General features: G+C 42.4%; 2 protein-coding genes across 3 annotated transcripts in view; one reads left to right on the top strand and one right to left on the bottom strand.

Annotated features, from left to right (window-relative positions):
* Window positions 1-4,825, bottom strand: part of LOC114647118 (ubiquitin domain-containing protein 1) — a 39,103-nt gene extending 34,278 nt beyond the window's left edge. The window contains exon 1 of the mRNA XM_028795651.2: window positions 3,901-4,825. Within this exon, the coding sequence (XP_028651484.1) occupies window positions 3,901-3,982 (82 nt within the window). The 5' untranslated portion in view covers window positions 3,983-4,825. The remainder of the gene's footprint in view (window positions 1-3,900) is intronic.
* A 6,595-nt stretch (window positions 4,826-11,420) lies between these two features.
* mms19 (MMS19 homolog, cytosolic iron-sulfur assembly component) overlaps window positions 11,421-13,240 on the top strand; it is an 84,535-nt gene continuing 82,715 nt past the window's right edge. For both annotated transcript variants that reach the window (XM_028795650.2, XM_028795649.2), the window contains exon 1: window positions 11,421-11,569. In XM_028795650.2, the coding sequence (XP_028651483.1) occupies window positions 11,443-11,569 (127 nt within the window). In that variant the 5' untranslated portion in view covers window positions 11,421-11,442. The remainder of the gene's footprint in view (window positions 11,570-13,240) is intronic.

Raw genomic sequence — 13,240 nt, 5'->3', positions numbered from 1 at the left:
TCCATGTTTTTGCCATTTGTGGATAATGGCTCTCACTGTGGTTCGCTGGAGTCCCAAAGCTTTAGAAATGGCTTTATAACCTTTACCAGACTGATAGATCTCAATTACTTCTGTTCTCATTTGTTCCTGAATTTCTTTGGATCTTGGCATGATGTCTAGCTTTTGAGGTGCTTTTGGTCTACTTCTCTGTGTCAGGCAGCTCCTATTTAAGTGATTTCTTGATTGAAACAGGTGTGGCAGTAATCAGGCCTGGGGGTGGCTACGGAAATTGAACTCAGGTGTGATACACCACAGTTAGGTTATTTTTTAACAAGGGGGCAATTGCTTTTTCACACAGGGCCATGTAGGTTTGGATTTTTTTTCTCCCTAAATAATAAAAACCATTATTTAAAAACTGCATTTTGTGTTTACTTGTGTTATATTTGACTAATGGTTAAATGTGTTTGATGATCAGAAACATTTTGTGTGACAAACATGCAAAAGAATAAGAAATCAGGAAGGGGGCAAATAGTTTTTCACACCACTGTACAGTATATAGCATTGTACAAACCAGATAAATAAATAAAGAAGATTAAGACAGTAAATTCTGAAAAAAAACAGACAACATAATTGATGGTCTAGCACACACATACAGGTTACATTGGCATCTTGACAGAGAAGTAAACTGAGAGAAAGGTAATAAAGTCAAGTAGAGCCAAAAGCCTTCCTGAACAGATGAGTTTTGAGTTGTTTTTTAAAAGAATTCATGGAGTCAGCTGACCTGATTAATTTTGGTAGGTCATTCCAGAGTCTGGGCGCTATACAGCTGAAGGCCCTGTCACCCATAGAGTGTAGATTAGTGAGGGGCACAACAAGATTACCAGAATCAGAGGACCTTAGTGGGGGGGCAGGCACATAGTGATGGAGAAGGTCACTGATGTAGTTTGGTGCGAGGTTATTTAAAGCTTTGTAGGTTATTAGTAGGATTTTATATTCGATTCTGTAGGACACAGGGAGCCAGTGAAGACGGAGCAGGATGGGTGTGATGTGCTCGCTGCTGCTGGTTCGAGTAAGGACTCTTGCAGCTGAGTTTTGAATAAGCTGGAGCTGTGATATAAGATTAGAAGGGGCACCTGCCAGTAGGGAATTACAATAATCGATGCGGGATGTGATAAAAGCATGGACAAGTTTCTCAGCATTAGAGAAGGAGAGGAAGGAGCGAACACGGGATATGTTACGGAGGTGAAAGTAAGAAAGTTTCTTAATGTGATTTATGTGGGTGGAATAAGTGAGGGAGGAATCAAAAATGACACCAAGGTTTTTTACAGTAGAGGCAGGTCTGATGAGATCACTGCCAAGATGGACTGGGAAGGAGCTCATTTTATTAAGTTGCATTTTAGTCCCAATTTGCAGGAGTTCAGTTTTATTGCAATTTAATTTTAAAGAGTTCTGCTCCAACAGCGTAGCTGACTCATATCTTATAAAAAAGTTGAAATCATTTATCATATTTAGTGTAACCCCAATAATTTGTTCCTATTTTAAATGGACAAAGCTTTACAAATAATAACTGGACAAAGCCAAGAAATCAAGCTGAAGTTTTGAAATAGAGAGAAATTTGAAAATACTGCACTGTGATTGATCAAAAGTGAAACAGTTCCACATAGGTCCTGTTGTGATGGTCAGCAGGTTTGTCTTTCATCCAAAAAAAATCAAAGCTCAATTGCTGCCTATTACATTTGATTTTTTCTTTAAATCGAGTATGTTCCCTTACCTTTAGTGTCATGTTCCCAAGCCACCCTGGTTGGGGCCATATTGTCTCTGAGTTTGTTATTTCAGTTTGGGGTTTTTTGCAAGGAAGGAATAACAAAGTATAATCTATACAAGGAACCAGTGTTAACAATAGTTATGTACTACAAGACCCTCGATAATGGACGGATGAAAACTAAACATGTTTAAGGGAAATAAAGTTACGTAAATAGATTGACTGACTCATCTTGATCGTTGATGAGGCACACCACTGTTGTGTCATCTAACACAATCATTAAGTTGACACAACAGCAGAGCTCTATGCAACAGTTTAATCAGGAGTCAGCAGACTGAACAGAAATGGGCCGAGTACATAGCCCTGTGGGGCACCAATGCTCAGTGTGATGGTATTGGAGATGGTGAATTTGATGCGGACGGTCTGGGGATTCTCTGTCAGGAAGTCCAGAATTCAGTTGCACAGGAAGGTGTTGTAGCCTAGCATGCCCAAATTCCTTATGTGCCTCTGAGGGATGATGGTGTTAAAAGCTGAACTGAAGTCAATGAAAAATATCCTAGCATAAATGTGTGCCAAACACACACACACACACACACACACAAAAAAACTACACCTGGGAAAATCCAGAAATCTCTATGGGTTAGGCTTGCAGGAAGTTTACTATAAGGGAGTATTGATCGACTTGATTAGGAGGGCAAATGGTACAAGTGTTTGAAGTTATGAAATTAATTATTATAGTGGATGCCAGTTGCTTACATTAACATTAGTTGTTCAACTGGAATACAGGGTAAAATTGTAAGCTGTTTAAGGATATGTTTAGCACACATATTAGAAAATGATTCTTCACATGCAAAAATCACAGATATATTAAATATTTGGTGATCTTCAAACCTTGCACAAATTAGGTAAAGAGGGATTGACCTGCTATGCTGGGCAATATGGCCTTGCCTGTTCTTGTTAAAATTGATCTTATTGAAAAACAAATTTGACCAAATACATTGTGACAAATATGCAATAATGCAGACATCAGCCAGGACATGTATATTTGTCAAACTGTCATGAAAACATTTAGGCTACCACTGCATCTCTAAACAGTTTATCCAATACCATGCTTCTATATTTATTGACTCTGTTACATGTATATTCCCTCCTTATATTGTTTCATTGTAAAGATGACATGTTATTCTAAATCTGGTATCCTTATGAAGAATAGTTATGAGGCACTAGAAGAAAATAAAGACCGAGTGTGACACAGTGGTTAAGGCTTTAGACTTCAAACACTGCGTTTGTAGGTTCAGAGCCCAGTACTGACACTGTATTGTATCTCTAACATGGTAAGTTGCTATTGATAAGGTGTCAGCCAAATAAGTAAATAATAATTTAACAGAGACAGGAACTCAATAATTGCAGAATAATTAACTTGTGAGAGACATAATAGAAAATTTGAAGAGTGATGATGGAGAGCTTATGAGTATTTGTTAATTCAATAGAGCATGTCATTAGAGCCATACATAAGCTACACTAATGACGCATATAAAGCTTGACTAAACGGTGCTTTAGCATAGCTTTTAAAAGCAATTTATACCTCAGACAATGTAAACCCTTGAACATTTATACTCAAAGATTATGCACAGAAATGAAGGTTCACAAAACATTCATTTACCAGTTATTACCCTTTGTCAACCAGAGGGAAAATCAATTTCCCATTTGATGCAAAATAAACTAATTTAAATAAATTTCACTAGTGAGACAAAAGTTGAGAAATAATCTTTTGTATTAAACTGACCCGTTTTAAATGTGATCTGGATTGGTGTTGTACAGTAGTCTAGATATGTGCCAGGCCCCGCCCACATCCACTGAAAATAGTGAGGTGTACGGAATTAAAAAAAACAAAAAAGTCTGTCATCGCGATATTCACTGCATTAACTAACAAAGTTAGTTATGTCTCTAGACTGTTTATTATCAGTCCAACTTCACAACACTTGCCTTCCACTTTATTATATAAAATCCGAAATATACTGTAAAAATTAATCAACACTAGAAATCTGTTAAAGTGTCAACAGTGCTTGAATTCAGCTGGATGACTGACATGTTGGAGGTTTTCACTTACAGTACTAGAAATTTCCTAACAGACCCCATGAGAAAGACTGGCTGCTTACCTCCACGCTTACGTGGGTTGCGTGCGTTGGTCCTCGTTGACCCCTGGGTGTCTGCCCGTTCTCTGCCGACACATCCTCCCATTTCTGTCAGATAAATGTGAACCCCATGCAGAAAGTCCAATAGAAAACACTTCAGAAGTTTCCCAGATTCTTCAGCTGCTTTTAAAATATTTTTGTGGTATTTTTGTCCCCCTTTTCTTTTGTTCTACCTTATCCGAGTTGTATCTTCTAAAGAGTTGTATCGGAAAGACATAAACATTGAAAATATGGTGTGTTTTCTTCTACCGACACCGAAAGCCTTTACCTCCCATGCAATTACTTAATCCTGTATTTCGCTAATCGGCCCGTTCGTAATAGAAGCTACAGCTTTAGAACTGTTTAGTTTAATTTAATTATACCTCCTGTTCTCCGTATTGTCCCAGGCTCGAAAACTACAAATGTACTCTGTGTTTACAACCTTTTTATGAATCGTAAAGGTTAAAGGCTGAATTATGGCTGAAGAACAACGCAAATCACCATTTATCGCTTAATTCACTCATTCTTGCTGTTTTAGTTCAGGCTACGAGGAAGATTTGTAAATAATTTTAGATTTAATGGCTCCCAATGGTCTGAATATTGTATACATAAATGCTAATGTTTTCGTCACCGTAACTCAAAACCGCGAAGTTATTTCAGTCTCCAATGTATATAACTTTCTCCGGGTCCAATCTCCCTCTTCGCTCCTGGGAGTCTTGCTGCCTTCGATTTTCTCTGAGCCATCCAGTTGATCTTCGTAAATAAAATATGTGATTCTTCCGGATCAACGCAATTCAAGATTGACTCTCTTGCATGTTTATTTCACTCCTGTTTTCCTCAGTTGCTCCTGAAGTCTCTGCTGGTTTTAAAACCCCTTCCTGCTGGAAACAGACTCGGCATATAATGCGCCTGCGCAACCGCGCGGCATTGTGGGCGGGAATTGACGGCTTTCGTTTCACTTGAGAGGCTCGGCTCAATGACCGTATCCTCCTTAATCACGTGACAAGGGCGATACTATTTAAATCAACTTGCCACTACTTTCGCAAGCATACATTTGTTACTGGCAGTGTTTGTGTGTGTGTGTGTGTGTGTGTGTGTGTGTGTGTGTGTGTGTGTGTGTGTGTGTGTGTGTGTGTGTGTGTGTGTGTGTGTGTGTGTGTGTGTGTGTGTGAGAGTGAGAGTGAGAGAGAGTGAGAGAGAGTGAGTGAGTCTGTGAGTGTGAGAGAGAGAATGTTGGGAATTTATGGTGGCAAGCATTTTGTCGTTGATTTGTTTGCGTTATCCGTTTCATGGAGAAACTGCTCCTTTTCTGTCAGTTTCACGTAGGATGCATCATTTGAATTCATAGAGTGCAATAATGGAAGAGGCATTCAGGGTGAGACGCTTATTTGCGCAGGATTTTTTTGTAGATTACGGATTTAAAACCAAACTATCTTATTTACGGATAGGATGTGTAATATGTCAGATATTTTCAACATGTCGAAGACTAGTAAAACTTTAAAACTGGCGAAACATTTTGTAGAATAAGTTATAGAATCCATTTTTTGTAACATCCCTTCCACTTCCTTCTTTGTCTTTATGTATATATTTTTTTAATTCTATGAGCATTTCATGGTTTTTCTGCGTTGTAATTTACAGGTACACTTCTGCAGTTTTAATGATTGAATCAAACTGTGATCATAATCCTGTGTTTATCCACGAAACGCTAGGGAAATAATGGTTATTCTCACAGTTTTGTCCTTTACTGCTGCAGTACGCTTAGGCAAGATTACAAATTTTGAATAAACCCTATGGTAGATAGATAGATACTTTATTAATCCCAAGGGGAAATTCACAATCCATATGTTCAGTAAGCTTACACTACTAGTCTATTTTTTGGTGTAGTTTATTTACTTGATGTGTAATACTGAAGTGATATATCAGTAAAGAAGTTGAACATTTGGGTAGACGTGATGTGTTAAATAATTTCAGGATATTGGTAGCTGCTGTTTCTAGCTTGCTATTATTCACCTAAATTATGCCATGTATTGTTACAAAAATGTACCAGAAAATAAGGACTTATGCCATGTATTGTTACAAAAATGTACCAGAAAATAAGGACTATGTATTTTATGATCTTGATTTTACCGTGAAGCCAGACTCTTCGCTATACACCATAATCAATTATACGTTTTTAAGTTTGTTTTTGTTTTTTTTTTTTGTATTGCTGTGTCCCTCCATAATTTAAAGAGTAAAATGGCAATCTTTAACTCCCATTCTGGAGGGCTGCAGGGGCTGCATGTTTTGCCTTCAGGCAATCACTAAATCACAAATAAATCCTCAATGAATTTAATAATAAATGAATGTTAATTGTAAAGGTCTTATTACTGTTCTCATTCGTCCAATTAAGACACTCCAATATTTTTATGTTTTTCTAAGAACATCAGAAAGCCTTGCATATTGGCGAAGATTACTGCCTCTCAGTATTTAAATATTTCTCCCAAACATTACAGTGGATGCAACAGATTAAATGAAGCAGTTGTGGTTTCCAGATCTTTAAATGTGAGTGAACCAAAATGAAGATAAACACATAATTAAGAAAACTGGAATTAAAATCTCCTACCACAGCAGTACTTAGAAGCTGAATGACAAAGTAATTTTTGCTGCTTCTATATTAATGACTGACCGAAATGAAAACTGCATTTTCAAAGTACCATTTAGTCAGTTCTGGTTCCTAGAAGCTTAAGTCTAATATAAGTGAAATATAAAACAGTACAAAACAGGGCTTAATAACTTGAGTTTGAACACATTTTAATTAGAAAATGAACAAAGAATTTTAATATGAAAATACTAAAATAAATTTTTAACTCAAATTTTTAATGTAACACTGTATGTAGCACATTTATGCAAAGAGAAAAAAAGTTAATTCTGAATTCTGGCTCTATTACTGCAGCATAACAAATGTCATAACTGTTAAATTTTGTGTGGCATTTTACAGAAATATTGAAAAAATCTAGACTCAAATAGTTAATATGTTCTTTATTGATAACATCTTTAATGCAAGAATAAATGGACCCCAAAATAGTGCTTATCATTTTTTTTCCTTCCATTCCTTAATATTTCAGTTTTTCCATATAGTCATCATGGGTCAGTAAAAGTCTGAAACAGGCCTAGCTTTCTTGTTAATTTTTGTGAAACAACTCTTTTCATCCCCTCCTTTAACCGTCACCTTATCGTGGTGGAGGGGTTTGCGTGTCCCAATGATCCTAGGAGCTCTGTTGTCCGGGGCTTTATGCCCCTGGTAGGGCCACCCAAGGCAAACTGGTCCTAGGTGAGGGATGAGACAAAGAGCGGTTAAACAAACCTCCTATGAAGAAAAACAATTTTGGACGGCGTTTTCCCTTGCCCGGACGCGGGTCACCGGGGCCCCACTCTGGAGCCAGGCCTGGAGGTGGGGCTCGATGGCGAGCGCCTGGTGGCCGGGCCTGCACCCATGGGGCTTGGCCGGGCACAGCCCGAAGAGGCAACGTGGGTCCCCCTTCCCATGGGCTCACCACCTATGGGAGGGGCCAAGGAGGTCGGGTGCAGTGTGAGTTGGGTGGTGGCCGAAGGCGGGGACCTTGGCGGTCCGATCCTCGGCTACAGAAACTGGCTCTTGGGACGTGGAATGTCACCTCTCTGAAGGGAAAGGAGCCTGAGCTAGTGCGCGAAGTTGAGAGGTTCCGGCTAGATATAGTCGGACTCACCTCGACGCACAGCTTGGACTCTGGAACCAATCTCCTTGAGAGGGGCTGGACTCTCTACCACTCTGGAGTTGCCCCCGGTGAGAGGCGCAGAGCAGGTGTGGGTATACTTATTGCCCCCCAACTTGGAGCCTGTACATTGGGGTTTACCCCGGTGGACGAGAGGGTAGCCTCCCTTCGCCTTCGGGTGGGGGGACGGGTCCTAACTGTTGTTTGTGCGTATGCACCGAACAGCAGTTCGGAGTACCCACCCTTTTTGGAGTCCCTGGAGGGGGTGCTAGAGGGCATACCTTCTGGGGACTCCCTCGTTCTGCTGGGAGACTTCAATGCTCACGTGGGCAATGACAGTGAGACCTGGAAGGGCGTGATTGGGAGGAATGGCCCCCCTGATCTGAACCCGAGCGGTGTTTTGTTATTGGACTTCTGTGCTCGTCACGGATTGTCCATAACGAACACCATGTTCAAGCATAGGGGTGTTCATATGTGCACTTGGCACCAGGACACCCTAGCCTCAGTTCGATGATCGACTTTGTGGTCGTGTCGTCGGACTTGCGGCCACATGTCTTGGACACTCGGGTGAAGAGAGGGGCGGAGCTGTCAACTGATCACCACCTGGTGGTGAGTTGGCTTCGATGGTGGGGGAGGATGCCGGTCAGGCGTGGTAGGCCCAAACGTGTTGTGAGGGTCTGCTGGGAACGTCTGGCAGAGCCCCCTGTCAGAAGTAGCTTCAACTCCCACCTCCGGCAGAACTTCGACCACATCCCGAGGGAGGTGGGGGACATTGAGTCCGAATGGGCCATGTTCCGTGCCTCTATTGTTGAGGCAGCTGACCGGAGCTGTGGCCGTAAGGTGGTCGGTGCCTGTCGTGGCGGCAATCCCCGAACCCGCTGGTGGACACCGGCGGTGAAGGATGCCGTCAAGCTGAAGAAGGAGTCCTACAGGACCCTTTTGTCCTGTGGGACCCCGGAGGCAACTGATAGGTACCGGCAGGCCAAGCGGAATGCGGCTTTGGTGGTTGCTGAGGCAAAAACTCGGGCGTGGGAGGAGTTTGGGGAGGCCATGGAGAATGACTTTCGGACGGCTTCGAGGAGATTCTGGTCCACCATCCGGCGTCTCAGGAAGGGGAAGCAGTGCAGTGTCAACACTGTATATGGTGGGGATGGTGCGCTGCTGACCTCGACTCGGGACGTTGTGGGTCGGTGGGGGGAATACTTCGAAGACCTCCTCAATCCCATTAACATGCCTTCCAATGAGGAAGCAGAGCCTGGGGACTCAGAGGTGGGCTCCCCCATCTCTGGGACTGAGGTCACCGAGGTGGTCAAAAAACTCCTTGGTGGCAGGGCCCCGGGGGTGGATGAGATACGCCCGGAGTTCCTCAAGGCTCTGGATGTTGTAGGACTGTCTTGGCTGACACGCCTCTGCAACATCGCATGGACATCAGGGACAGTGCCTCTGGATTGGCAGACCGGGGTGGTGGTCCCCCTCTTTAAGAAGGGGGATCGGAGGGTGTGTTCCAACTACAGAGGGATCACACTCCTCAGCCTCCCTGGAAAAGTCTATTCAGGGGTCCTGGAGAGGAGGGTCCGTCGGATAGTCGAGCCTCGGATTCAGGAGGAACAGTGTGGTTTTCGTCCTGGTCGCGGAACAGTGGACCAGCTCTATACCCTTAGCAGGGTCCTGGAGGGTGCATGGGAGTTTGCCCAACCAGTCTACATGTGTTTTGTGGACTTAGAAAAGGCATTCGACCGTGTTCCTCGGGGAATCCTGTGGGGGGTACTCAGAGAGTATGGGGTACCGGCCCCCCTGATAAGGGCTGTTCAGTCCCTGTACGATCGGTGCCAGAGCTTGGTCCGCATTGCCGGCAGTAAGTCGAACCCGTTTCCAGTGAGAGTTGGACTCCGCCAGGGCTGCCCTTTGTCACCGATTCTGTTCATAACTTTTATGGACAGAATTTCTAGGCGCAGCCAGGGTGTTGAGGGGGTCCGGTTTGGTGGGCTCAGGATTGGGTCACTGCTTTTTGCAGATGATGTTGTCCTGTTTGCTTCATCAGGCCGTGATCTTCAGCTCTCTCTGGATCGGTTCGCAGCCGAGTGTGAAGCGGCTGGGATGAGAATCAGCACCTCCAAATCCGAGACCATGGTCTTCAGCCGGAAAAGGGTGGAGTGCCCTCTCAGGGTTGGTAGCGAGATCCTGCCCCAAGTGGAGGAGTTCAAGTATCTCGGGGTCTTGTTCACGAGTGAGGGAAGAATGGAGCGTGAGATCGACAGGCGGATCGGTGCGGCATCCGCAGTAATGCGGGCATTGCATCGGTCTGTCGTGGTGAAAAAGGAGCTGAGCCGCAAGGCGAAGCTCTCAATTTACCAGTCGATCTATGTTCCTACCCTCACCTATGGTCATGAGCTATGGGTAGTGACCGAAAGAACGAGATCGCGAATACAAGCGGCTGAAATGAGTTTCCTCCGCAGGGTGTCTGGGCTTTCCCTTAAAGATAGGGTGAGAAGCTCAGTCATCCGGGAGGGGCTCAGAGTAGAGCCGCTGCTCCTCCGCATCGAGAGGAGTCAGATGAGGTGGCTCGGGCATCTGATCAGGATGCCTCCTGGACGCCTCCCTGGTGAGGTGTTCCGGGCACGTCCAACCGGGAGGAGGCCCCGGGGAAGACCCAGGACACGCTGGAGGGACTATGTCTCTCGACTGGCCTGGGAACGCCTTGGGATTCTCCCGGAAGAGCTAGAAGAAGTGGCCGGGGAGAGGGAAGTCTGGGCATCTCTGCTCAAGCTGCTGCCCTCGCGACCCGACCTCGGATAAGCGGGAGACAATGGATGGATGGAACTCTTTTCATGTCAATACCTATTAATTCTCCATGTTTAATACATACATTTGTAAATTAAAGGATTTGTTTGGCGTTTTATATTTCTTATCGAGTTTATAATTTAATAGCTAATGAAAGTTTATACATCCGAATCCCAAGGAATGTGTCATTCACATACATCTTGTACAAAAAATGCATCCTATTTTTTATGTCGTTTAAAATCATCATAAAACATAAATATTACGAAGCAGAACTGATAAAATTTGATTGAGGTACTCCACAGTAATTTGGGAGTATGGTAAATAACGATATGATGCAGAAACAAAATGCTTTATTTAGAATAAATATGCATCAAGCATTATCCAAAACCTGCCGTCTTTTGCGATTTAAGGTTTGTTTATTTTGCTTAAAATATTATGTCATACACAAATTTTATACAAAAAGATTCGTTACAAATATTATCTTGAAAGAAAAACGAGAAAAAAAAGCAATCGTAAATGGTTACTAAAAGATTAAAATTCCAAGTAATTGTTGTTCTGCAAGCGCATCCTGCGCATTTATATCCGAAAATCGTTTACCAGTAACTGCTGGTGTACGGATGTATTATTGTAAGGACGATTACAGTATTACTTAATCCAATTGGGGTTACAAGGGCCAGGGCGAATCGATTACAGGACAGGACAGGATCCGTCCGTCGTTTACTCTTTAAATCACCCTAACTTGAGTAGGATTGTCTACTCAAGAAATACTTGCAGTTTGTGGTTCAATCGTTTTTTGTACAAAAACAAATACTTTACTTTGCTAAAGATATATGCTGATATGGATTGCGTGCATTTTATATCCACCGTAGGAATATGAATTTATTGGAGCCAATCAAACGACTGTATCCTTATAGCTTTATGTTGCCGGATTTCGACGGTATAAGTTTGTCCTAAACGATATTCCGTAGCTCTCCACCCAATCAACTCATTCTCCTCCGTATTCGCCGAAGCTTCAATGTGTGACTTGCGCAGTAAGGCGCCAAGGATGCACGCAATGGCTGGAGACGGGTTAGAGTTGCTGAGCCTAGTGGAGGAATTTGTTGTCGGCCAGCAGGACAGTAAAGCTGAGGATATAGCCACAGGTAATAGATGGTGTAGCTCTTTCAAGGGCAGAAAATAAGGCGTACATTCAATGTCTTTATGTTCATCGTTAAAGTAACGGGATGCATTAAAATATCATAACAACAGATTGTTGTTGTTTTCTTTTTATTTCTGCGGGCGAAAGAAAAATGTATTAGAAATTTGTCTGGCGCCTGTTTTATCGGCATTGCTGCAGATTACTCTGCTGCCCGCACGTTGCTCGACAGGTCACAGTTCACTGGAAAATCATCCCAAAATCAAATTGTTCGAGTCTTGCAAAAGTACTTTTACACATTAGTCAGCTTATCGGTGGAAGAGCGGCTTATCACAGGGTTGTCAAAAATTAAGCTGTACGAATAAATAGTAAGGGTACTAATCCTTATTTAGATTGTACAGACCAGCCTAGTCTACAATTAAAAATATCTGGTGATTGCGCCCCACGCCACGCCTTGATTCGACTATAACTTGGCAGAAAAAAAGAATCTACCATTTAACTACTTCATTCTTACCTTAGGAGTAACTGTCAGGTTCCTGAAAGGGATAAAGGTTAACCTTTTTGTAATAACGCCATCCATTACAGCATGAGTGATAGCTTCTTCCATCCATCTATCCCGCTATATTATAACTACAGGGTCTATATCCTAACTACAGGGTCACGGAGTCTGCTGGAGCCAATCCCAGCCAACACAGGGCACAAGACAGGAAACAAACCCCGGGCAGGGTGCCAGCCCACCGCAGGGCACACACACTCTCACACCAAGCACATACTAGGGACAATTACGGATCACCAATGCACCTAACCTGCATGTCTTTGGACAAGCATACACAGGAAGAACCTGGGAAGCGAACCCAGGTCTCCTTACTGTGAGGCAGCAGCGCTACCCACTGCGCCACCGTGCCGCCCTGTGATAGCTTCTTGTTGTTTCTTTTCAAGTGTGCAACACGTTTAATGAAAAAAGCACTATAAAGTCACTTATCAAGTGTTCTGGTTTTACTTTCAGTTACTTTTAACGAGGGCAACATAATTGCACATTATATGGCAGCCTCATATTAATAGCACCTAGATAGGTTTGATATACTTTACAGTTTAAATTTTGTGAAGCGTGCCTGTTTGTTCATTGAACACATTATATAGCAGCCTCATATTAATTACACCTAGATAGGTTTGATATACTTTACAGTTTAAATTTTGTGAAGCGTGCCTGTTTGTTCATTGCTCCTTTACTATTCTATACATGAAAACACACTCTGGTGTAAGTATGTCTTGGTCAGTTTGTTTTTTTTCTTTGTATGATGTATGCGTAAGTTTGTCCATTGATGAATTGTTAACTCATTTACTGTTGTTTTTTGCTATAATATGCCTTTATTTTTTCACACTTAAGGTAAGATTCAGAGTTGGCTTCCTGAATTAAATTGTAGTTTACTTTTTACACAAGCTGCTGAACGCAACACTTTTGTGTAATGTATGAAATACTGTAGAACTGTTGAGTGCAAATTATTTTTTAGTCTCAGTCATAATAGCATTTTTATTGTGTCAGTAGTTATCCACTCAGGTGTTTCTATATCATTATTTGGTTAGTCATATCCTAAGCAGGACCTTGGTGGAACCATACACACATTTTGGGATTTACCAACTGATTCACTTTTGGAAATCACATTTATTCTTAACATGT

The sequence above is a fragment of the Erpetoichthys calabaricus genome, chromosome 2 (assembly GCF_900747795.2).
Source record: "Erpetoichthys calabaricus chromosome 2, fErpCal1.3, whole genome shotgun sequence".
Lineage (NCBI taxonomy): Eukaryota > Metazoa > Chordata > Cladistia > Polypteriformes > Polypteridae > Erpetoichthys > Erpetoichthys calabaricus.
Note: the sequence above shows the minus strand (reverse complement) of the source record. Positions and strands in the feature narration are given on the sequence as shown.